Genomic DNA, 24,650 nt, shown 5'->3' on the forward strand with positions numbered 1-24,650 from the left:
CCCAAATGTTATTTGCTCGAGAATCTACCGTCGTTCAGCTTGAGATTCCACTTACGACACTAAGATTTCTTTGCCACAAAAATACAAGGAGTTCGCTGGGTAGTTGAAGTTTCTGAAATTTAGAACATATGTATATGATCAGGAGAATCTTATAGTGCGGGAAGTGGAATGCAAAACGACGGTACCTTATTCTCATGTAAGGTGGTATCAACGATGGTGGTATTTTACAGACCAGCATGCAAAGTTTGGCAAAAACAGGTATTGGCCGCGGTTAGCTTATTTATCTGAAAAATTTTTTGAAGGCCGCTTCGTCGAATAAAAAAGTAGTTACAAAGAAAGTAGTATCTTTTAGTAGAAATTATTAATTTACGGGCCGATATCTGTAAAATACATGAACTGAGGAACTACTAAAGGTTTTAACTTGAAATTTCTCCAGTGACATATATCAGCGAGTTTGGAAAAGCCCGCATTTCTGACCCTCAAAATCGAGGACGGTAAAAGTGATGATTGACTGTCGTCCTCAGCCAGTCAGGATCTAGATAAATCAGAAGGTGACCGCCCCCCGTAGCGAAAAAAAACACAAATACATAAACTTCGCACTTGACCATCTAAGTTTGCTAAATTAAAAAAATACCTCGATGAGAAAGAAATCTTAAGCAGATGATTTAATAAAATTTTAAGTCTTTCAAAAAAATTCGAAAATGAGGATGAAGAATGGAGAAAAAAAAAGAAGATTTTTTCCTACTTGACCGAAAATTTTGAATTGATATTTTTCTTAAACTTTAAACGTCGTTGATTTCAAATATATACTTTCTTGGCTCCAAAGTGGTCAGAATGAGAGAAATCAGATAATGTACAATGAAACTTGCACGCGCTTGAAAATGTTATTACCATTTATCTTTCTTAAAAACAACAATACAAAAAATATTTTGAAAAATACAAAAAAAACAATCCCCTTCTCTATTTCTAAAATCACAATATCGAGATTTGACAAATAATCACAATCAGAATCAATTTTGTTTAAAAGTAATGTAGGGTCGAAGAACATTTAATTGGTGAATTTCTTACCATCTCCCAGTATTTGAAAATAGTGATCAAAGCCTTGCAGAAACATGATTTGAAAAGAAACAAAGAAACTAGTCGGCTGAAATGCAAAGATTGCCCTTAACCAAGAAAACGCCGATTAATTTGGCAATATCAATATATATCCAAGTGATAGTGACTTCGAGCTTATATTAGAGCCCCCGGTCCAGGGAACTTCTGTGGTTTAACGGTCCCTTTTAGTATTGAATAATTTCGGATTAAAAATTCACAATTTGGCTGCTGAAGCAATTAAAAGCAATCTATGCATAGTTCAGCAAAAAATATCGATTTTTCCTTTAAAAAATTACAATTTCAAAATAATCAAAAGAGAAATAAAATTCTTGTCATTATACTATATTCATAATATAACAATGTAAAACTCTTTCCAATATAAGGCGACATGTATAAAAATATTTTCTTGCGCAAATTAAGAGGTATGAAATTAACTGTAAGTTTCGCCTGTAATACCTACAATAGGAGATTTCTGAGGATACAAAGTGACCTTTCATGGAATACCGGTGTACCGGCTAAACAGTCAGGTACTATTGCAAACTAGGAGAAATGCGTGTATTTCGCTTAAATAGGATGATTTATCCTAAATAAGATAAAATCGATAGCTTAGTTAGGAGAAATAGCAGAAAAAGTTGATTTTCTGAACAAATTCAGAGATCCGCGTCAAGCTTTGCATAAATTTAAGAAATTTGGAGCCAGTATAGTATGCTTGTGAAGTCTGATCCATCAGTCAGCGTGCGTTCAGAAGTTATTCAACTTTTGACAAACTTCAGATTTTATGCATCAAACTCTCTTAGTAAAAACTTTGCTCGTAACGATGTTTTGAAGAAATAGAAACTTAGATATAAATAAACTTATCCTATTGTAGTAGACACATTTGCGCAATTTACGTTTTTGTGGTTTGTGTCAAGGAGAATGAACACTTTCTCGTCCTTAGACACTTTTCATTCACGCTCATATTTTTCTTACGGCAAAGCGTGTAACAAAAGCATTATTTCTCCTAATTTGTATATTTTATCCAAAATAGGATAAATGTTTTATATTTTTTCACTCCGCGCTGATAAGAAGCTAACATTTGGCCTAACATGATCTTCTTTATAAGTATAATTGATTCAGAGAGTTAAAAAGACGCGGATCTCTGAAGTTGTTCAGAAAATCAACTTTTTCTTCTATTTCTCCTAACTAAGCTATCGATTTTATCTTATTTAGGATAATTCATCCTATTTAAGCGAAATACCCGCATTTCTCCTAATTTGCAATAGTACTCGACTGCTAAAGATGTGCCGACGAATACCGGAAAGTCATATTTCAATAAGTACCAGAATACCGGTTAATACCGGATTTTCGGGAGCCCTGCCTTTCAAAGGAATAAATTGAGCAGATGAGATGGAGTTTTTATAAGATACTTTAATAATTGGTCATTTGAAGTAATAAAAATGACGCATTCTTTAGAAAAAGTAACAAAATTGTTTTATTACTGGTTAACTACCAACCAAATCAAAAAAGAGCTTGTAAAAACTCCATTCCGTCCCTAATTGAGCCTTGACTATTCCATTTCTAGGCTTGAAGATGCTCTGAAGACGGTTTGATACGTTTAGTTTATTTCTAACTAACTTTATTAGGAATCTGAAGTCAGCGTTTTTGAAATCTGAGCCTCTAATTTGTTTTCGATTTTGGCCTATAGTGAGTTTCAGATTAAAAAAAACTGGAGAAAAACGAGCTTTTACAATTTCCCCTCGGAGAAGAAAACGCCGTAAAAATTAATGGTTTCTTTTCCAAAGATTTCAAATAAGCTACGGCCGGGGAAAAACATTTTCCCAGGAAGAATTTTTCATGTCCATAAAATCTTTGACCTACAAGGGAATAAAAATCGAAAACTGAATCTATAAAGAAGTAATCCTAAAACTAAAACGTCCATCCAAAAGTTCGTAGACAGATACAAAAGCCACCAGACTTTGTGAATTTCGCGAAAAGCTAGACAGAACAGCTATATCCGTCTGTGCACTTGTAGAAAACGTTGTGAAAAAAACAACAACATAGTCGATCAAACGTCCGTCTCTAAGTTCAGTTCTTCAACGAAAACGATTCTACCGGCTGATAAATAATCGACTTGACTTTGGTTTATCATGCTGACAAGCTCCGTCGATACCCTCTTGCCACTTTTCTCCACATTATCGACGTAACATAAAGCGAATAGAGGTACATTCACTACACCGATGGCATCACAAACGAGATCAATATCACGTGACCATTCAGTGACGTCATCAGAGAATTCTGGCCTCGATACGTCGTCCATGCTTGACTCTGTTGCAAGTCTCCAGAAATGTTCACTAGGGTCTATTTTTAAACACAAATGTTTTGTCGAATCTTCTTCACAGAATTGAGGACGGTCGCCAAGCAATTTGATTGTGATGCTGACAGAGCAAGTTTCACCTTTCTTGGGTTTTTCAGTTTTTATGCTGACATCAATAGAAAATAAACACTGAAATGAGACAAAATATAGTTTAAGGTTAGAAATACTTTTTAAACTCTTGACATGCATTATGGAACATCATATGAAATTCAAGTTTATTCAGCTTGCGGATGCGAGAGACAGGATTGCGGGAGTATATCCCCTTTTTCTTTGAGATCGAATGCTGAGGTAGAGCGCCACAGCTTTTCTAAGCTCTAAGTTAACGTGTAAGTCTTCCTATACTTACTTTGGTCAAAGAGATAGAAATTTTTCGTTCAAAGTGTTCTGGTACTGCTTCATGTGTCTCCTGAAGAGAAAATATACAATAGAAAATGGGATTTCTAGATAAAAGAACACTTTTATCATTCTTTCTAGAACATTCTTTCTCTATAATGACAGGTTTGGTTATATTCGGTGGTAGATACTTTCATGCATAAATAAATGTTGAATGAATTGCTTTTTTACAATCAGGGCTGTGCGGATAGACCTCAAAGTATGGCGGGAATATAAGGATTTCAAAGGAATTGCAATGATAATGAAGATGCAATAAAGATGTCAGAAAAACAACACTCAAAAGTTCAATCTACTAAAGCAGTTAAGCAATAAAACAAAGAAAAAGATGTTCAGAATCAGAGGCCACACTCAGTTTCTTACTTTTGTTTTGAAGTCAATGCTAAACAAACAATCTAGTTGGCCGTCGTCCGTAATACAATCTAAAAGTAGATATACATTATTATTGTTCAGAACAGCTTAACAGTGAAATACAAAAACTCAACTTCATTTTGGTTCCACTCTCGCTGAACTAGCTAACCTTTGTCGATGAAAATAAGGGTGAAAATAATAATCAGAAAACCAGTTCTAGCCATATAACATGTTAAATTTTTGACAAGTATTTGTAAATATTCCTTTAATTGCGGAAACAAAGATTTAGGTAAAAAAGCCGTACAGAAAAGTCTGGTAGAGTTGGTATTCAACTTAACATTACCCATCCAAAAACTCCTGACAAAAAAGTTCATCATACCTTTCAATTCATCAAGATTAAGTGACCATAGATATGCTGTCTCCTCGCTATTGTAAATCTTCTGTAAAACAAAAAACAAAAGTTGAAAATCAAAATGTCCCCTTGTCTAGCATGGTCAGCGACTAATTTAGACAGACATGGCAGAAAATGAGCAACCCCTGATGCATATGAGTTGAAAATTGTCCGACTTACAAAAATCATGAAAAACATTGCACAGTTACTGGGATACAAAATTCTGAGTCAGGCACCCTTTTTTAAATAGAAGTTCGAGCTAAACCCTCTTTCAAGAGTATAAAGAGGTCAAGCAATTTTGAATTAAAATCTATTCCCAAATATAGATACGTACAGACACATCCTGACCATCATTCAGAGCTGGTAAAGAGTTGCCAGCAATGACGAGGTTAGGACTTGAAAAGACCAAATGAACAGGATTGACACCACAAATGGACACTTTCAATAACGCTCTGAAAGAAAGATTATCAGCAAATATATATTTCAGGCAATAATTTGGGAAATTAGCTTCATATTCCCGATGGGAGTGTGGTCTCTATTTCTACTGACCTCTCAAGGGTTTAGTATTCTAAAGTTTGGAAGAAAATGGAGTCTTCCTGTTTACCAATCACACTAAAATCTCCTTTCGAGGGAAAATGAATAAAAAACTGGGCTAATCACTCATACGGAGGAAAAATTAAAATGTCAACCCCCCCTCTCCAAAGTAACCCCCCTTTTGAGAAATCTCCAACCACTTTCTTGCGTTTTTCGGAAGGCGTTTCCCCTCTTAGAAAAGGGGGAACTAAGAACTTACAAAGTGGAAGTGACGACGACTTCATGTTTTAATTGAAAGGGTTCATAAAAGATCATGGTCAACTGTTGTAGCGTATCTGACACTAAATGCTCCAACCATTTGCAATGAAAATTGATCTAAAGAAAGCAAATTGTAAAACAACGAGGATCACAATCTAGCAAAGTCGTATACTAGGTTCTGAAAAGAATCGTTTTTCTTGGCAAGGCACTTCAGTCACCCCTGGAGATATAGAATGTAGCTACTTAATATACGCAGTACTTAGCAAGAAAAGTAATTGCCATCAAAGAAATGAAGTTATGGCATTATGGTGACAATTCTTCATCAAAAACGGAATATTAGATAACTACACTGGATCCCTTTAAAGAAAACCCAATATTACCTCGTGTTGATAAGTACTTTGCTGACCGAAGTCCTGATGCATTGGCGCCATGACGTCGAAAAAGACATTGACCCTTTCATAGGGTTTACACAGAGGTAACCTCAACAAGGCATTTTCTTTCTGGTCATCCACTACGATTGAAATGGAGTCAGTGCGTGATTTACCTTCGCGTTCCAGTGGAAAAATCTCCATATCTGAAGGCGACAAGTCATAGAAAAGTAACCCTGTTTTGGACAAGATCAGAAGCGTTGAGCCATCTTGAATGACGCCCGGTCCGTTCATCAGGGTCACGTGAATTCGCTGTTTACTGCCAGTCAACGAGTAATCTACTAGGTAATTTGTTGTCCAAGTCACGCGCGGCGGCTCCGTCACCATGTAGAAAGAAGCATCCTTGCGTGAGGTGAGCTTCTTGTAGAAATGTAAGTTGCCAATATGGCAATTGACACATTGCATGTTGTACTTGCCTTCGTGGTTGATCTTAAAGAAAAGGATTTTATAAAAACATATTTCAAGCTTATCATTGGGCTAAAGATCATACCCCGACATCATTTTAATTATGGTTGTATAAAAAAAAGAAAAATATTAAGATGGTAACGATTCGAAGCTTCGATCCAAAGATAATACCCTAAGATAATTTATCAATGGCTGAGAAAAGAAAAGGCTGGTCGAAGTTCTTCGAATTTGTATCATTACATGTTGCCTTATTTCCATTCTAACAAGGTAGCCAAAGTTTAGGTCCTTGTGTATGGTACTTAAATGAGCAAAACTAATTCAAGGAATCATAACATACAATGGACATGACTTGAATGTTGTTTCGACCAGGTTGTAGGAGTTGGCTTCCTTTTGTTTCCAAGACAACATCCAAATTCACTGAAGTTTCTTCTGCTAATGTTCTAAAGATCATGAAAAGATTAAGATGGTGATTGACAAGAATAACATATTCATTTACACACTACTAGGGATGGACAACCTCCAAAATATTATGGGTTTATGAGTTGGGTAACGGCAAACCAACATTTTTTGAAGTCCAGCATATGAATAGGCTACATTTTTTTCGGGTTCCCGTGAATGTGTGACCAGTTGTAGGGCTGACAAGTCCAATATGTTATTTTCGGTATTTTTTACGTCTTTCCAATTTTCAACTTTGAATCCCCTGAATCCCGTGGTTGGTTGTTAACGAGAAATGAAAAAACAATGCAAACTAGGTGACTCTAAAACTGGATACACGAAGCCAAGGTTTAAACACCTAACAACCCTAACAGCTTTCAAACCAAAAGTCCACTCGTTTTAAGAGTGCACTCTCTTTTTTCTACCAGGTGGACTGGAAACCACCCTCAAGGGAATTTAAAAGCACACAGAAGCGATAGGAAAATAGAAGAATATGGGGGGAAAACGTATTAGTTATACAAGGGAGACTTTTTCAGGATTTCCTCTAGATACGGAAGATGACAATGAGGGACGGATATTATGTACCCGACAGTAAGAATGTACTTACCTATTCGGTGTGCTTGTTTCGTCAATATTCAGTTGACTCAAATCAAGTGATAAATCTTGTTCTTTCGGTGTCGCTTCACTTTTGACAATATCTACTTGTTCATTAGATAAAGGTTGGGGATTATCTAAATCTGTATTGGTTTCGTTAGCTATTTCTAAGAGGGATGAGCGCTTAGGGATGTCCCCATTTTGCTGTATGCTGTCGTGTTCGGACTTTTCTTCATTTTGTGATCGCCCTTTATTTGTCGTTTCACTTTGCGCTCGAACCTTATTGGTCGTCTCAGATTGTGGTGGATCCTTATTGGATGGCTCAGAATGCGCTCGTTCCTTATTGGCTGTTTCAGTCTTTTCAGAATTTTGACTGGTCGGTTCTGCTTCAGATTCGCTTTTGAATAAAGCTCTTTTAGCACTGTCTGCATCATTTTCAACTGTAGCGTTTAAAGTAGAGCCATCGATTGAGATGGTACTCGAATCTGTTTTTATTTCGTTGGTTTCTACAACGTTCTTATTCCTTGACCATGTTCTACGATGGCTCTTAATCCGTTTCAATAAGTTACTGGGCGTTAAAGCTTCCTTGGCAGTTTCTTCTTTTGGAGGCTGTTTCTCCTGCGGTGATATAGAATTCATACCAAAGTCTTTATTCTCGAACAAACTTTTACGTGCCGATAAGACATTCTCTGAAAAGCTATCCGGGTTACTTAAATCAAAATGTTTCGCATTGATCGTAACTCGTTGACACTCAACCGGCATCGTTAATTCATTATCAAATATGATATTCACTTGGACTGTATCCCCGATGTGTCCTTTATGTTTAACCAGGCCTACCTTAGCGCTTATGATTTTCAACACTGGCTCGCTATTTACCGTAGGTAGATTTAAGTCTTTGTCATTCGATAACCGCATCACCTCTTTCGAATAAAAATCCCTCGTTTCGAACGGTAAACAATGGGCACATGATAGTAAAGTTACAGAGCTCAAATATCGTTCGTGAAGTTTGTGTTTGAGTTGACAATCCGCTAGCGGAATCAAAACATCAGTGTACAGAGTTTCCCATCGTTGACTTTTATAAATACTCCAAGAAGTCTCTAAAAGTGGTTCTGCTAATAAATATTGTCCATGTTGAAGATAATATTTTGCTAAATCAATACCCACAAACATTTTTGAGTGTTTTCGACCAATATCCTCGTACCGCGTCATACAGGCGTTGGTGATATCAATATAAAGTTTCTCGAAATTTCCTCGACTTTCAAGAGCAGCTTCAACTACTTTAGGTGAATGGTTTTTATTCATGCTGAATTTTCCTAACCCGTTGTAAAGCTGCTGAACTAGTTCTTTTTCTTCCTCGCTCTGCTCTCGATTGTAATACACGCCAGTAACTTGACCCAGTAAAAGAATTTTCTGTCGCATCAAGTCATAGGTTTGTGCCACCGTAGCACGGAATGAATGATCTAGATTTTCATCTTTCTCAAGAACCGGTAAAACTTGTAAACAGGTCAACACGATCCAACAAGCCACAATATGGTCTGGGACTTTCATCTGAAAAAATTACAAGGTTGAGATATCGAAAAACTTAAAACCTTTTTGGGTTAGTAAGGATGTATACGAAAGAAAATGCATATATTGTTTTTCACATCAAATATAGACACATGATATCATGCTTTCTATACGGCAATAGTTAGAAATTGACAACTTGAAATATCTCAATACCACAAGAGATAGAATAAAATTCCCAATTTCTGACCGAGAAAATATATAAATTCCAGGGGACAATTAAAATTTCACACATTTTTAAAACAACTTACGTCAAGTAGCCGAAATTCATGAATGACCGCAAAAAGAAATTCCAACAATCTTGAAGGGATTTCCCATTTCCTTTTCATCTTGCTCAATAATTTGCATTGCCTCAAGAAAATATAATTCCTCAAATCAAGAAGAGTGGCTTTTTTTGATTTGATGAGTGTATTATATTGGTCTGCTACTTTGCCGCTCAAAATGACACCATCCCATATAGTTGGAGTCGTGCTCAACTCTGCCAGCCATTTTGGGAATTCTGAATGAGAGAAAAATAATTTAATTTTAAAAATACTGTGTAAAAATCAATCACAAACACTTTGTTATCTTTTGTCTTATAAAAGGTACTTTTTTTTACCTTTTCCACTGCTGTTGATGATGAATTGTGAAAGGAGAGCATCTACTTCATCGTATTGTATCAGGGCATCATCATTCAGTGTGATACTTTGATAAATAAACGCCAATTCCTCCTTAAAAATGATAATAATGCAGTTTCTAAAGGTTTCGTTTTCAAATAAGAGGGGTATCGTTTGCTTACTCATCAATCTTTCACATTTAATTGGCACAGATGTGGAGCAAAATTCGTCAGAAAGTGGAAAAAACTTTTTTGCTTATACAGCACAAAGTCGCTTTGCTACTCTAAAGAAAATAAAGACTTTTTCAAATATATTCATTTCAGTGAGTGAGATCATAGAAAGCAAATGATATATTTTGAAAATTAAATCACAATGAAAACACTAGGAGACACCGACCTGGCATGAAACCGGAACATTAAAGTAAAACTAAAAATTTTAAAATTAATTCAGCTTGTTGAGTTCGGAATTTCACTGCTGATTAGAAGAATCCTTTTCGTCTGTGGTAAAGAACTCGTAATAAGTTACATCTGCAACCCTTTGTGGGATAACAGTTTGGAAATCTTATTCATAAACCAATCTTATAAAATATATCAATACAACTTCGAATTATCAAGTTGATTTGATATTGCCTTAAATGGTAGACAGGATTTTTGATCTTATAATATAAAAATGCATGTCAATATAAGGAGGTATATAAGAATTAGAAGAAAACAAGCTTACATGAACTAAGAAATATTCAATAAAAGGCCATTTGGGGTCTGCATACTTTTCCCTCATTGAACGAATTTTTTCTTCAAATTTATCCAAATATCTACCAAAAGATTCCAGTAGCGAATTTCTGAGTGCAGACAACAATGTTTGCCAAGATTCGTTAGATTTTGTAAACAAAGTTTCTTTGTCAGGTTCCCAGAGTTGAACACATCTAAAAGGGATTATACATTTAATGAAATATGTAATATATGAATTTCTTCAATTTCAATTGGAGATAAACAGCATATGGAAAACCCCCTAAATATCACATAATGTTGAAACTTTCTATGGAAGGTGTTATTTAATCTATAATGGCAATATGAATGATGAACAAAAAAAAGAACATCAAAAATATCTAGGTGGAGTGGTATTTATAATCATCGTATTAAATTCTATAAGTTAATATTCATTGACCTATTAAGACTTATCATGAATTTACCTGTCTTGTCCAAAATCAGACTTCAGCTTATCAAAAACTGAAGACCTTGGCAATTGAATCTTGGATTTGCCTGATTTTGCGTTCTCTTGGTACATGACATGAACAATGAGCCAGTCGACATTCTTGTTGGTTGCAAGATGGTTTTTCCAATTATTGACTTCTGATTTGATAGACGATTTGTACTTGTCATTATCCTAAAATCGTAGCCATAAAATTGATAAGAATTACATTTTGTATAAAAACCACGTTAGGAAATCATTTTTAATTTTTTTACGATTTATTCAAATTTTTCATTTGTCATTTTTCATTTAATAGCTGACGATTTTGAAGAGATGAAACAAGAAGTACAATTATAATTCAAATTTTCTTTTTTTCTTGTACACATTAATTAGGCATAAAATCAACCATTTGGAAGAGACATTTCATTGAAACTCATATTACACATCAAACTATTTCTCGAACTGGATATGCAGAGTAGAAACCTAAGAGTGCTGCAACGTACAAATTGAAAACATGTGATAGACTAATAATGACTGTTAATCATAAATGAAGGTCGTAACATTCCTGATATCAAATCTCTAGAATAGCACGCTTAATAAGCATTAAACTTACATTGCATGATATCCAGAATAAATGTAACAATGGCTTTGTGGCCAACTTAGAGAATGATTCAATATTAGAATTCGGGCTTAGTTTTGCCAAATCAAATTTAGAGAAGCTTGCTTGCAGCACCACTTCTTTTGATGCTCGTCCATAAGACCTGAAAATCAAAGATGGTAAAAGATTTTTTCAAAAAAACTTGTTACAGGCAGTCACCAAAGAAAACAAAACTGTTTCAACTTTATTTTAAAAATTTAAACATGATAATGCCAAAGTTATTTGTATCAAAGTTATTTCAGAATTCAGCAAAAATGTAAATACCTTTTCCATTCTACTGGTGCAGAAGGAAGTCTCCTTTCAATTTCTCCAGATAATTCTTTGAAAACCTTTTCATTTCCATGATCTAAAAATATCAATGAGAACATCTTTAGCCAAAATTCACATCCCAAAAACAAGGGCAAATTCTATTGAGAAAGACAAGATTTTCTAGAAAAATCCCTGGAAAAACACATTGGCAGTGTGGCTCTAAAGTTTTAAAAGAGCAAATAAGAACCAAACAAAAAACCAAACCAAAGTAAGAATCTTCAACAGGAATCAAAGCTATAAAGTGCACTCATAAACATAGGTTTGTCACATGAAATTGAATTGATAAGGGCACAACTGTCATCATTTGACTATCGAACTAAGATTTTCTGCAAAGAATCTTGTAAACAATCAAACAACTTCCATTGAAATGATCTGCTGTAGGTTAGTGCTACCATTTAAAAAATTTGAAAAACAAAACGTACATGTTAAGATATGTGTTCACCTTTCTTGACACATTCTCTTTAATGGATCATATCTTTAGAACAAGAAATTTTTATACATCAAAAGTATATATTTTCTGAAAGCCAATAATATTCTCTTTCGAATGGTAAAAGTTTCAGCTGAATTTAAAAAACTGGGCAGGATATAATTAAAATCTTAAGAATTTTAACCTTACCTACTTCAAAGAAGTTAAAGTCACCCATAGCTTTCGAATTTTGAAAAAATAATTTCGATACTATGTTCCCAATAGATTGAACTAAAAAAGTGTCTTGGGATTTTTTTTTGGAATTGACTTTAACTCTTTAAATCCTAAATTCTGTAAAAATATCGATAAAAAAGTAAATGTGATTTTTTCAGTTATCTGTAAATTGAGAAAAACAACTCGGTTAGAAATAAAATCCTAAGACACTTTTTAAGTTTGATCTTTTGGGAATCTCATAAAAAAAGAATGAAGTCGATATCTAAATGCTATGAGTGACTTTAGCTTCGTTAAAAGTAGTATGGTGTGGTAAAATTTCGTTTTTTTCTACATCAATTTGAAATTTTTAACGAGATGATTGCTGTTTATTTGAGTAATCAGTGAAATGTGTCAAAAATATTACTATTCAATAGAGGTGAGAATAAACATCAGCTGAATTCTCTTTTTTGTCTTTGTTGTTTCCGAAAGAGACAATTATTTGAGTAAATAATCCATCATAAGACGAACTTTGTTTTGAAATTTAAATGGTTATAACTCTGGATCAAAAATAGATTTTAAGATCGCGATTTTACCAAAATGAAATCCAGTAACTTTTCTTCCACTTTGACTGAAAAATTTTTTTTTTACAAAAAATCGGAAAAAAGGTGTACACATACCTTAAGGTTAAGAACTGAAAAAAAGGGAGCTCCTTCACTGGTGAACAAATTTCAATCTGTCAATTATTATCTCAAGCAAAGAGTATTGTGGAGTGATTATAGCTTCAGGATAATGTTGCAGATCATTCTGGGGTTAGTATAGACCTTTTGCAAATCAGGATATCATATTGAATTAGTATTGCTTTAATGCTGCAGTTTTTAATTATTTTACATGACATCCTGATTTGCAAAATGTATATCTAAATAATAGTCATTTGAGAGAATGCGACAACCTATTGACTCAAATCTGCATACTTGATTACTCCAGCCATTCGGGCAAGAAATTGTCTGCTCCATATCACGGAAATAAAAACCCTAATACTTTATAACACGTCCTCGCATGAAGATGACATATTTGAACCCTTGGAAATTCCACATAACTTGTCAACATTTTGAAAAAAGTACTGTATCAGAAATTCCAGCTTTTTTCACCAAAAAATTGATTTTGTATTGGAAATCCAGGAGTTTCAATTGCTTCTGTATTGGAAATCCAGGAATTTCAAAAAAATATTTTTCCACGGAATTCTGCTGTCGTCCAACCCCCGCCCCCGTAACGACCTGGAAGAGCCCAATAGGTAATACTTGAGCTAATGTATACCGTCAACTGCTCTAACTTGGGACGACAATTCGGCCACCATTTCAAAAAACTTCCAAAGTCATTTGATTTGAGTTAATGAACGGCGTATTAAAAAATACACAATTTCTCTTTCACACAGAGTAGGCTTTTAAATCGAAATATGAAAAAAATCTGTAGTGGACACGATGGAGTGTTTGACGTCACTTGCGCGGCAAGTTACACACTTGTCATTTGTTAATCCTATCGGGCGATAGGGCGTCAGGCGACGGTGGGCAACAGGCGTTTTCTAATTCTCCAATCGGCGTCCGGTCATTTTGAATGAAAATAAAAAAGTGAAAAAGGGCGGTCTATCAGTGAAAGTTATCGTGACATGTTATGACAGAAAGTATGATTGACAAACTTGGTGGAGTTATCAAGACAAATTTGTCGTCAAAGAGATTGGGATTAACAAATAACGAGTGTGTAACGTGCTGCGAGTGACGTCAAACGCTCCATCGTTTTGTCACTAATTTGGTCTTCTTCGTTCCAGACATTGCTGTTTTGAAAAGAGACGTTGGTGTTTTGAAAAGAGATGTTGCTTGATGAAAAGAAACAAAGAAAGCAGCTGAACTTGTGGAATGAGAAGAAAGAAGATGAAATTTTTATTGTTTCATCAACAGGACAGCAGGCTCAACAGAGTTGTTGCTTCGTTGTAAAAAGAGGTTCAAAGCTGAATAATGAACGAATATGAAATGAAAATGAATGTATATAATATGGTGGGAGAACCATTCCTTTAGACCAGTTTAGATCGGTAGTGTAGAGCACAACATGAATTTGGAAATGGGAATAAAATAAAATATTTTGGATATGGCTATCCTGGAAGAATTTATTCCTCCCCTTATTCAGTGAAGGAGAACTGTTTGTTTGTTGTTGTTTTTGAAATTCTGGCTTGGCCGACCCTTGATGATGTGGGCTCTGTTGTTATTTGTTGTTTATGAATACGCATTGGTGGTCAGAAAAATAAAACATTGACATGTGATTGTATTATAAAGGATTTTATTGTTGGTATTGGTAATTGGTAATGACTTGTAAAATGTCAAAATACATCGACAAAACATATTATCTTTATGATACACTTTTAAAACTGTTTTAAATTTCTGTGCTACAATACCATACAGCTGTGAAAAAAGTCACAGAATTTTTTATGTGAAGAGTTTGCCCCTGTTTGGTGACAAATCAAGGGTAAAAGACTTGTTGTACTTATCTCCAGCATACTCATAATTAAGAGCCTTTGGATTTCCAAACTTTGAAAAAATACACAGCCATCAAAATTTGGAGGTTTTGCTTTGTAGAATCATTGACGAATTCTTTCTAAATCTCAGATCTTATCTGGTTTTTCATTGTTTTCATCTAAGGATTTTACAGCGCTAATAGTTAATATAATTAATTTTAGAACTTTGTTAAAAATTTCACAATTTATGATGCAACTATACGATATTCCTACTTGGGTATGGTTATTGAATTTTGAAATTGCATAAGTCAACTTATTTCCATTAAATTCTAGTCTTGAAATTATCTGTATTTCACATCCCTGTCTCAATAAACCGGGTGATTATTGAAGTTTTTTTGTTTTTTTTTTGCTTCTAGGCTATCTGCAAGGGAAACTTTTTGAAGAGGAAACTTCTGGAGCAGCTAAAAAACACTATTTTTCTCTCTGGAAAGTTCTGGAGCTCTTGCTTTTTATCAGTTTCTAAAAAAACGTTTAAACATGGTTACAAAAAATATTTGTCCCCAGGTTATGGACACTTTGGTCAAATAAAAAACTTTGAGGATGATGGTTCAGCCAATGAAATTGAATTTGTCACATTAGCTATATTTGAAAGCATCATTGGTCAAAATATTGAAACTACCATGAGTCCGCTGATTTTTTTAAAATATGTGCGTGCGCAGTTAGCGAAAGTGCACCGGAACGTTCCAGAGTTCTGGTGCAGACCGCCATTCACCGAAAATTGTGCTCCGAAACACTGGAAGTAGTCCGGAATCTGTTGGTGCTCCGGAGCCTGAAGAAAACGGCACTTTTTGCTCCGGTCGTTTACAGAGCGCCGGGAGGACGTCCTATTATTGAACTTTTTATTGAATACTCTTAGAGAGTAGAAAAGAGAATAATGGATTAAAGGAATATTTTTAACCTATAAATCACTTTCACGTAAACGTAAACGTCGTAAATTTGTATGACTGAAGTGTTTGAGTAAATCTCTAAAGGGGCTTGGTCTTCCTGGACCTGAGCAGTTGTCGGGGTTTTGCTGGGTTTGTATTTACGAATTGATTCCGAATCTATTTTAAAATTGCAATTTCTAGTGTGTGACCCTACAGTATAAATATTTTGCTTGCAACTTGCGAATCGAGTGACTTGCCTGGATTGCTTCGCAATTCTTTTTGCGAAGCGAATATACATGAGCGAAGCAGTTTTGCTATCGTGTGCATGTACCTTTAAATTCTATAAACCAGGGGAGCGCCAAAGAAAACTTGATGTGCGTTTTTTACGGTACCGAAAACATTATTCCAATTTGTCAGACGGCACTTTCTCATACAATTGCTTTCCGTCGCTTCCGTAAATTTGGAAAATTGGTTTTTAGTGTAGAGGATGTAAACCAGATCTAAATAATTACGGAGATAATCTTCGTTCGAGTTTCTGTTCTGATTATCTCCCTAATGTTTAAATTAGGAAATTTAAAGAAGAGATTGGAAAATCAGCGCGGGCTGGAAGCGTGCAAGAAGCGTTCAAACGCTCGTTTTTCAAGAAGTCGTTACATTGACTCGGGCAAAGACTTTCGAATGTTGACTCTGAATTCGAATGTTGACTCTGAATTCGAATGTTGACTCTGAATTCGAACGTTGACTCTGTCTTTGAAAAATAAAATCATTGTTGTTTTGAAATTGAAAAGAGACGGTGCTTGATGAAAAGAAATGAAGAAAACAGCTGAACTGTGGAATGAGAAAGAAAGAAGATGGAATTTTTATTGTTTCATCAACAGGACAGCAGCCTCAACGGAGTTGTTGCTTCGTTGCAAAAAGAGGTTCAAAGCTGAATAATGAACTGTATTATGATGGTGGGAGAACCATTCATTGGATGATTGGATCTTGATTCTTGGTAGTAGATTGGAGTAGAGAGCACAACATGAATTTGGACTTTTAGTATGTTTTGAAATGGGAAAAAGATAATATATTTTGGATATGGCTAACCTGGCAGAATTTATTCCTCCCCTTATTGAGTGGAAGAAGAACTGTTTGTTTGTTGTTGCTTTTTAAATTCTGGCTTGGCCGACCCTCGATGATGTGGACTCCGTGGTTGTTGCTTGTTGTTTATGAATACGCATTGGTGGTCAGAGAAATAGAACATTGACATGTGATTGTATTTTAAGGGATTTTATTGTTGATATTAAATGATAATGGTAATGACTTGTAAAATGTCAAAATACATCGACAAAACTTGACATTATTTTTATGATGCACTTTAACTGTTTTAAATTTCTGTGCTACAATTAACTGATTAGTACAGCCGAGAAAAAAGTCACACATTTTTTAACTTTTTTTATGTGAAGAGTTTGCTCCTGTTTGTCAACAACTCAAGGGTAAAAGACTTGTCATACTCAGGGGCGGTGCGACACCCCTGCAAAACATGCACTCGCAGGGTATGCTCCGGAGTCTTTTTTGTCGCAGCTTGTTTTTAGTCTACCCGGAGTTGTTTTTCCGGATCATTCGTTAGTGTCATTAGATTTATTTTACTGACTTAAAGTCCGCGGTAAATATAAGAAAACTGTTTATCAAGTCGCGTTACAAGAAGCACTGACAAAGTCTGCTATTAAGATGAGTGGAACCATATTTAACTTTAAGGAAACAACAGAATGGAATAATTCAATCAAAATGATGATTTGTACCTAACATTTAGTTTCTTGGAAGTTTTTGGATTCAAAATTTTTCCTGTAAACTGGATATCAATATTTGTCATGTAAATCATCTCTAGAAAGTACATCTTGATTTGATTTTGACATGTAATTGCCAATGCAAATGAATTTGGATGCATAATGTATATATAAAGTATAAAATTTATAACACAACAACTGAATTTTGATACCAAACATAACCATGCTGCATTATGTACATAATGAATAAATGAGTTTCTGATGACGTATATGGTTTGTTTTCAATTCAGATTGGGGGCTTTTTACCCCTGGTACAGGATTCCCTGCTTGATTTGGCAAACAGTTCCAAACGAGACACCAGAATGGGGCTAGAGACTACAATTTCAAGATGAACCAACTATAGAGATTTCAGTACAAATTCTAGGTTGCATACCTTTTAATGTTCAAAACCAACAAACTCAAACCGTTTCACTAAACTGCAAATGGTTTGGGTTTGTTTACCTAGACAAAGAAGCTATTGCATTGCTAATTCGATTTCTAGGATCTTACACTTCTCCGCTTACCATTTTGAATTTGAATGCCTGAAGTCACATCAACCAATTTCAAAATGGTAGCCTAGCTGAGGAAAACATTAAAGCTTAGGCCTTATGCATGCGTGCGCTTAGTGAACTAGCGTGAACAAGGTGTAGTGCTTGGTTAGAAAAATGGTTTATCAAAACATGCACCCCTAGTTTTGGATACTTTAATGCATCACATTAATCAATTTTCTAATGAAATACTCTTTTCTTGGGCAGTCTGAATAAAACAGTTTTGCTCTTTTTCTCTAAATTTTCATTTGAAATGGCAAAAGGCTATTATTATTAATCGGCTTGAAATTATTAAGTCACCTTTTGGCAGCAATAAGATAAATAAATTTGACATAATAAGAATCAAAATTAGATTAAACAAGCTAGATGCTGAATGGACCTACCTGATGATGAAAGTTAGATAGCAATGCGAGGAGAAAAAAATCAGTCAGAAAATATATCGTTTAGCGAAAATGCATAACGCAATAAATTCATCATTGATTGTTGATGGGGGGAGAGGGAAGGGTTGTAGGGGAAAATTAATAGAAAGTTCTGGTCGCAAAAATCAGTTTTATTGACAATTGATGGTGAGCATTGTTATCAATAATGTTTTTGTGTGAAGAACATAGAAATACAAGGAAAACATATAATGAAAATCTGCAAAGACGGCGATTTCCGGCATTTTCAACCGGAAAAAAAATTTTTCTCAAAAATCGAACTCGGCCATGTTTTGAGCATTGCAAATACGCATCTTTCTGCAAAAAATCAGAAAAAGCTAAACATGTAAATTCGAGAAAATGTAAAAAAAAACGGTTTTCCGGCATATTTCTGGCATTTTCGGCCGGGAAAAAATATTTTTCGAAAATCGGGCTCCGTCACATTTTAGGTATTGTCATTTTGCATCAGTGTGCAAAATTTCATGAATAAATATAAAGTACAGCTCGAGAAATTCAAGAAATACCGTTTTTCCGGCGAAAATAGGCTGTTCCTGCGATTTTTAGAAAGTTCCGGCTTCAAAAATCACTTTTATTGACAATTAAACCATGCTTGATGGTGGGCATTGCTATCAATAATGTTTTTGTGTGAAAAAACAACGAAATATAAGGAAAAAGTCCGATGAAAATCTGCAAAAACGACGATTTCTGGGATATTTCCGGCATTTTCAGCCGGAATAGAATTTTTCTCAATCGGACTAGGCCATTTTTTAGACATTGTTAATACGCATCTTTGTGCAAAAAATCTGAAAAAACTAATGATGAAATCTCGAGAAAATGCCAAAAAACCGGTTTTTCCGGCATTTTCGGCCGGAAAAGTACGTTAATTGAAAATCAGGCTCTGTCATATTTTAGGTATTGCCATTTTGCATCAGTGTACAAAATTTCATGAAAAAATATAAAGTACAGCTCGAGAAATTCAAGAAATACCGTTTTTCCGGCGAAAATAGGCTGTTCCGGCGATTTTTAGAAAGTTCCGGCTTCAAAAATCACTTACAATTAATCAATGCTTGATGGTGGACATTGCTACAAATAATGTTTTTGTGTGAAAAAACAACGAAATATAAGGAAAAAGTCCAATGAAAATCTGCAAAAACGGCGATTTCCGGGATATTTCCGGCATTTTCAGCCGGAATAGAATTTTTCTCAAAAATCGGACTAATCCATGTTTTAGGCATTGCTAATACGCATCTTTGTGCAAAAAATGAGAAAAAACTAATGATGAAATCTCGAGAAAATGCCAAAAAAACGGTTTTTCCGGCATATTTCCGGCATTTTCGGCCGGAAATGAATTTTTTTCGAAAATCAGGCTCCGTCACATTTTGGGCATTACCATTTTGCATCTTTGTGCCAAAAATTAGGAAAAACTAATGAGCCAATCCCACCGGGGTAGGTCCAAAAATTTTAGACAGTTTGGTAAATATTATTATTATTGTTAATGCTATTATCACGATCAGATAAAGATTTTTGTATAATTTATAATCTTTTGTGTGATATTGTATTATTTTGCTATCATTTTTCACTTTTTTGTGTAAAGCTCAAAAAGTTCTTAAAAAAATTCATGATAGTTATGATTTTTGTCATTGATATAATGAATTGCCAATGTTTTACACCTCTTTCTCTTTCCTTCATTTTTTCCATATTTTAGAGGCCACTCTTTTTTGGTTTTTAAAACTCTTTATTTAACACAAAAAACTATCTTAGTTTTACCAGCTTCATTTTGTGTTTTAAATGAAATGAATTTTAATTCTTTATCTCTGGTTCATGGTACATTGGGCATAAAAAGGTGGCTGTTTTAGCCAATCTAGAGGGTTGAAATTCAAAAATTTTCTAACCCGTCGGGCCCAATCATGGCCCTCCTTAGACACTATATATAGCTGAATTACTATATATAGCTGAATCTTTTTTGCAGGGTATCCTAAAAATCCTAGATACGCCCCTGATTACGCACGGAGCGAGCGTTAGCGAGCGGAGTGCGACTCTTTTGGCAAACGCATGCGCGTAAGCAAAATTTACAAAATTTCAATGATATGCGGGTACTAAAAATGGAAATTCACCTTTTTTTTCGTCTAGCCGCTATTCCACCATGTTTAGCCTCTGGAATGTTTCAACTTTGAAAATTTCGTCAAAATTAGCGTGTTTTGAGAAGAAGTCGTTGCAGTGTCAATCTTTCGCAAATTTAAAAACCCACTTTCCCTTGGAAAAAATTGACGTTTTTTGGTTTTTTGGGACCCTTGGGGCACAAGGTACCTGTTGACCGCAAAAATTTCAAAATTCGCGAATTGACCGTTGATAACATTAGGGGTAAAGGGACCAAATGACGTCACGGGTTTTTGAAAAACTTCAAAATGCGAAATCTCGAGCTTGAAGAGGAGTTGGGAGGTCGTTGACCCCTCAATCTATCGGGAATTTTATGGGGAATGAGATGAGAGGATTTATGAGACTTGAAAAGGACTTTCAAATTTGGCTGAATTTTTAGCCATTTTCAGTTGATGACGTCATCAAAACAAAAAAATGCAATAACGTGAGTTTGGAAAGGAGTTGGGAGGTCGTTGATCCCTCATTCTATCGGGAATTTTATGGGGGATGAGATTGAAGAGTTTATAACGCTTGAGTAGGACTTTCAAATTTGGCTGAATTTTTAGCCATTTTCAGTTGGATGACGTCATCAAAACAAAAAAAATGCAATAACTCGAGATTGGAAAGGAAGGACGACTTTCAATAGAAAATATCTAACATTTGGGTAAGCGGTGTGAGAAAATCAAAACAAAACAGCCGAAAAGAACTGAACTTTCGGAATAAATATTTTTTGATGAGCTCTTATTCTATTCTTTCCAAAAAGTCAGTGAAATTAAATCTGATGAAATATAAAGAAATTACTACAAAACTACTCGACACACACGTGACACAACCCAAAGCAGATAAATTCAGCTTTTGACACTTTCGTTCGTGAAAACCAAACAGTTTTTTTTATCAATACAATAAATGCATAAAAACTTGAAATTCTTTAATACTTGTCAAGAATATTTTCCATAACAAAACAAGGGAAATTCAATGTCTTTGATTAAACCATGTAACGAGGGATTTTTGTAAAAGGTCTCTGGTGTCTCTCCCAGCCAATTCTCCACAAAACTGTGTCTTTAACTTTTCAGCATCAATTCTTTAACAACTTCGAAAATTCGACAGGTTTACAGCTTGACAATAAAGTTGAAAGTCGAGAAGTTCCCCATTTAGTCCGCAAAAAATGTTGTTTCAGACCATTTATAGCTATTAAACCAGTATGCAAATTTTTGTCATCTATGCATCGATACAAAAGCATCGAAAAGTGTTATCAATCTTATAGAAAAACGCAATGATGAAGAATTTCTTCTCAATCGAAAAAATACAATACATCTTCTTTTTCTACGTATAATGATAATTTCACATCACTGAAAAAGCTGCTGCATTTATTCTGAAGCTTCTGGATCAAAAAATTTGTTTATTTAATTTGATGTGCATATTTTTGGCGGGAACTTAATTGTCGAATGTTTTTGTTCGAATCTAACGTTCGAAATTACCCGGAATTCCCAAGTTATTTTTTCCAAGTTAAAAAACCGAGTAATCCCGAGTTATAACGTCATTTTACATTTCATAACTCGGTTTATTTTGCTTCCTTTAACTTTATTTTTCATTTTTCGACTTTGGAATTTTTGGTTCCTTTAACTGTCTGAGTTATTTTTCATTTTGTAACTCGTGAATTTTTACTTCCTTTAGCTGTCCGATTTATTTTTGATTTTCTAACTCGGGAGATTGTGCCTCCTTTAAGTTAACTATCCGAGTTATTTTCCCTTTTTCAACTCGGGAATTGTTGCTTCCTTTAACTTTCTGTAAATAGATTTACGTCATCATCACAAGATTCGCAGTACTTTGAGTTTTGATCCGTTTTAAGTTGTAATTTTTAGATTTATAGAATTTTAGATTTTCGGAATTTCTTTGGGATTTGGGATTTTCGGAAAAAAAGTACGATATTCTTTTGAGCAGCGGATTGATAGCCTCTACCACCTCTTCTTACATAACTAGTGGGCTTGGGGCGTCTACCTGGCGTCTATAGAATCCCTTTCGCTTTGCGAACACGAGACTTGTTCTCCGTGCGTAACCCCTTTTACGATTGATACTTGTCTCCAGCATACTTAAGATTTTAAGAGTCTTTAGATTTCCCAATTCTTTGAAAAAATACACAGCCAGCAAAATTTAGAGATTTTGCTTAGTAGAATCGTTGAAGAATACTTTCTAAATCTCAGATCTTTACTTTTTATCTGGTTTTTCATCTTTTTCCAAAATGCAATTTTTTGACAAACCCCTTAACGAAAGAACTAACATAAACACCCCGTGTCACATACCCGCTGGAAAACTTGGAAAAATTTTGTCACCGGTGGAAAAATACCCCTCTAGCTTCTTCAAAAAGTTTCCCTTGCAGAGCGAGACCCCAGAGGCAACAAAATTTAACAAACGTGAGACATCACCCGGTATTGGGTTGAGATGAGGTTTTTTACAAGATGTTCTGTACCCATTACGTCCCATAACAGCCCATAATAGATTTTATAAGTTATCCGGGGAAATGAGAAACCGTTATTCTAGGTACTTCCGTAAAGATGATTGGCGTGCATATAATGGATGTACAATGTTTCTATGTAGAAGATCGTCCTCCGTCGTGAAAAAAAATATAAAAATCTAGAAGGTGTAGGTTCCAAAGGTTCCCAAGGTTCCGAGAAGTGGTTCATGAAAAAAAATATAATAAAAGTTTAGAAAGTGTAGGTTCCCAAGGTTCCGAGAAGTGGTTCGTGAAAAAAAATGTGATAAAAGTTTAGAAAGTGTAGGTTCCCAAGGTTCCCAAGGTTCCGAGAAGTGGTTCCTGAAAAAAAATATAAAAGTTTAGAAAGTGTAAGTTCCCAAGGTTCCGAGAAGTGGTTCGTGAAAAAAAAATATAATAAAAGTTTAGAAAGTGTAGGTTCCCAAGGTTCCCAAGGTTCCGAGAAGTGGTTTGTGAAAAAAAAATATAAAAATTTAGAAAGTGTAGGTTCCCAAGGTTCCCAAGGTTCCGAGAAGTGGTTCATGAAAAAAATATAATAAAAGTTTAGAAAGTGTAGGTTCCCAAGGTTCCGAGAAGTGGTTCGTGAAAAAAAATATGATAAAAGTTTAGAAAGTGTAGGTTCCCAAGGTTCCCAAGGTTCCGAGAAGTGGTTCGTGAAAAAAAAATATAACAATTTAGAAAGTGTAGGTTCCCAAGGTTCCGAGAAGTGGTTCGTGAAAAAAAAATATAAAAATTTAGAAAGTGTAGGTTCCCAAGGTTCCGAGAAGTGGTTTGTGAAAAAAAAATATAAAAATTTAGAAAGTGTAGGTTCCCAAGGTTCCCAAGGTTCCGAGAAGTGGTTCGTGAAAAAAAATATAAAAATTTAGAAAATGTAGGTTCCCAAGGTTCCCAAGGTTCCAAGAAGTGGTTCGTGAAAAAAAAATATAAAAATTTAGAAAGTGTAGGTTCCCAAGGTTCCCAAGGTTCCGAGAAGTGGTTCGTGAAAAAAAATATAAAAATTTAGAAAATGTAGGTTCCTAAGGTTCCCAAGGTTCCGAGAAGTGGTTCGTGAAAAAAAGATATAAAAATTTAGAAAGTGTAGGTTCCAAAGGTTCCCAAGGTTCCGAGAAGTGGTTCGTGAAAAAAAAATATAAAAATTTAGAAAGTGTAGGTTCCCAAGGTTCCCAAGGTTCTGAGAAGTGGTTCATGAAATAAAATATGATAAAAGTATAGAAAGTGTAGGTTCCCAAGGTTCCCAAGGTTCCGAGAAGTGGTTCGTGAAAAAATAAAAATCTAGAAAGTGTAGGTTCCCAAGGTTCCGAGAAGTGGTTTGTGAAAAAAAATATAATAAAAGTTTAGAAAGTGTAGGTTCCCAAGGTTCCCAAGGTTCCGAGAAGTGGTTCGTGAAAAAAAAAATAATAAAAATTTAGAAAGTGTATGTTCCCAAGGTTCCCAAGGTTCCGAGAAGTGGTTCGTGAAAAAAAAAATAATGAAAATTCACAAAGTGTAGGTTCCCAAGGTTCCCAAGGTTCCGAGAAGTGGTTTGTGAAAAAGTATATATAAAAATCTAAAGTGTAGGTTCCCAAGCTAAGGTTCTGAAAACTCCGAAAAATGGTTCTTGAAAGAAACACAAGAAAGCCTAAGTGGCGTTAAGGCCCATTAGTGTTTAGTAGGGCCAA

The 24,650-nt window shown here is 34.9% G+C and overlaps 1 protein-coding gene across 1 annotated transcript in view; it reads right to left on the reverse strand.

The window, feature by feature from the left end:
• Positions 1–1,332: 1,332 nt before the first annotated feature.
• Positions 1,333–24,650, reverse strand: part of LOC136806412 (uncharacterized) — a 54,900-nt gene continuing 31,582 nt past the window's right edge. The window contains exons 2-16 of the mRNA XM_067062981.1: positions 11,504–11,585; positions 11,195–11,342; positions 10,583–10,776; positions 10,114–10,315; positions 9,396–9,507; positions 9,049–9,296; positions 7,248–8,782; positions 6,543–6,645; positions 5,753–6,229; positions 5,374–5,489; positions 4,915–5,032; positions 4,569–4,629; positions 4,202–4,260; positions 3,795–3,854; positions 1,333–3,577 (exon numbers count right to left, since the gene is read on the reverse strand). Coding sequence (XP_066919082.1) covers positions 3,140–3,577; positions 3,795–3,854; positions 4,202–4,260; positions 4,569–4,629; positions 4,915–5,032; positions 5,374–5,489; positions 5,753–6,229; positions 6,543–6,645; positions 7,248–8,782; positions 9,049–9,296; positions 9,396–9,507; positions 10,114–10,315; positions 10,583–10,776; positions 11,195–11,342; positions 11,504–11,585 — 3,953 coding nt within the window. The 3' untranslated portion in view covers positions 1,333–3,139. The remainder of the gene's footprint in view (positions 3,578–3,794; positions 3,855–4,201; positions 4,261–4,568; positions 4,630–4,914; positions 5,033–5,373; positions 5,490–5,752; positions 6,230–6,542; positions 6,646–7,247; positions 8,783–9,048; positions 9,297–9,395; positions 9,508–10,113; positions 10,316–10,582; positions 10,777–11,194; positions 11,343–11,503; positions 11,586–24,650) is intronic.

This window comes from Clytia hemisphaerica, unplaced genomic scaffold (assembly GCF_902728285.1).
Source record: "Clytia hemisphaerica strain Z4C2 unplaced genomic scaffold, Clytia hemisphaerica genome assembly, whole genome shotgun sequence".
Classification (NCBI taxonomy): domain Eukaryota; kingdom Metazoa; phylum Cnidaria; class Hydrozoa; order Leptothecata; family Clytiidae; genus Clytia; species Clytia hemisphaerica.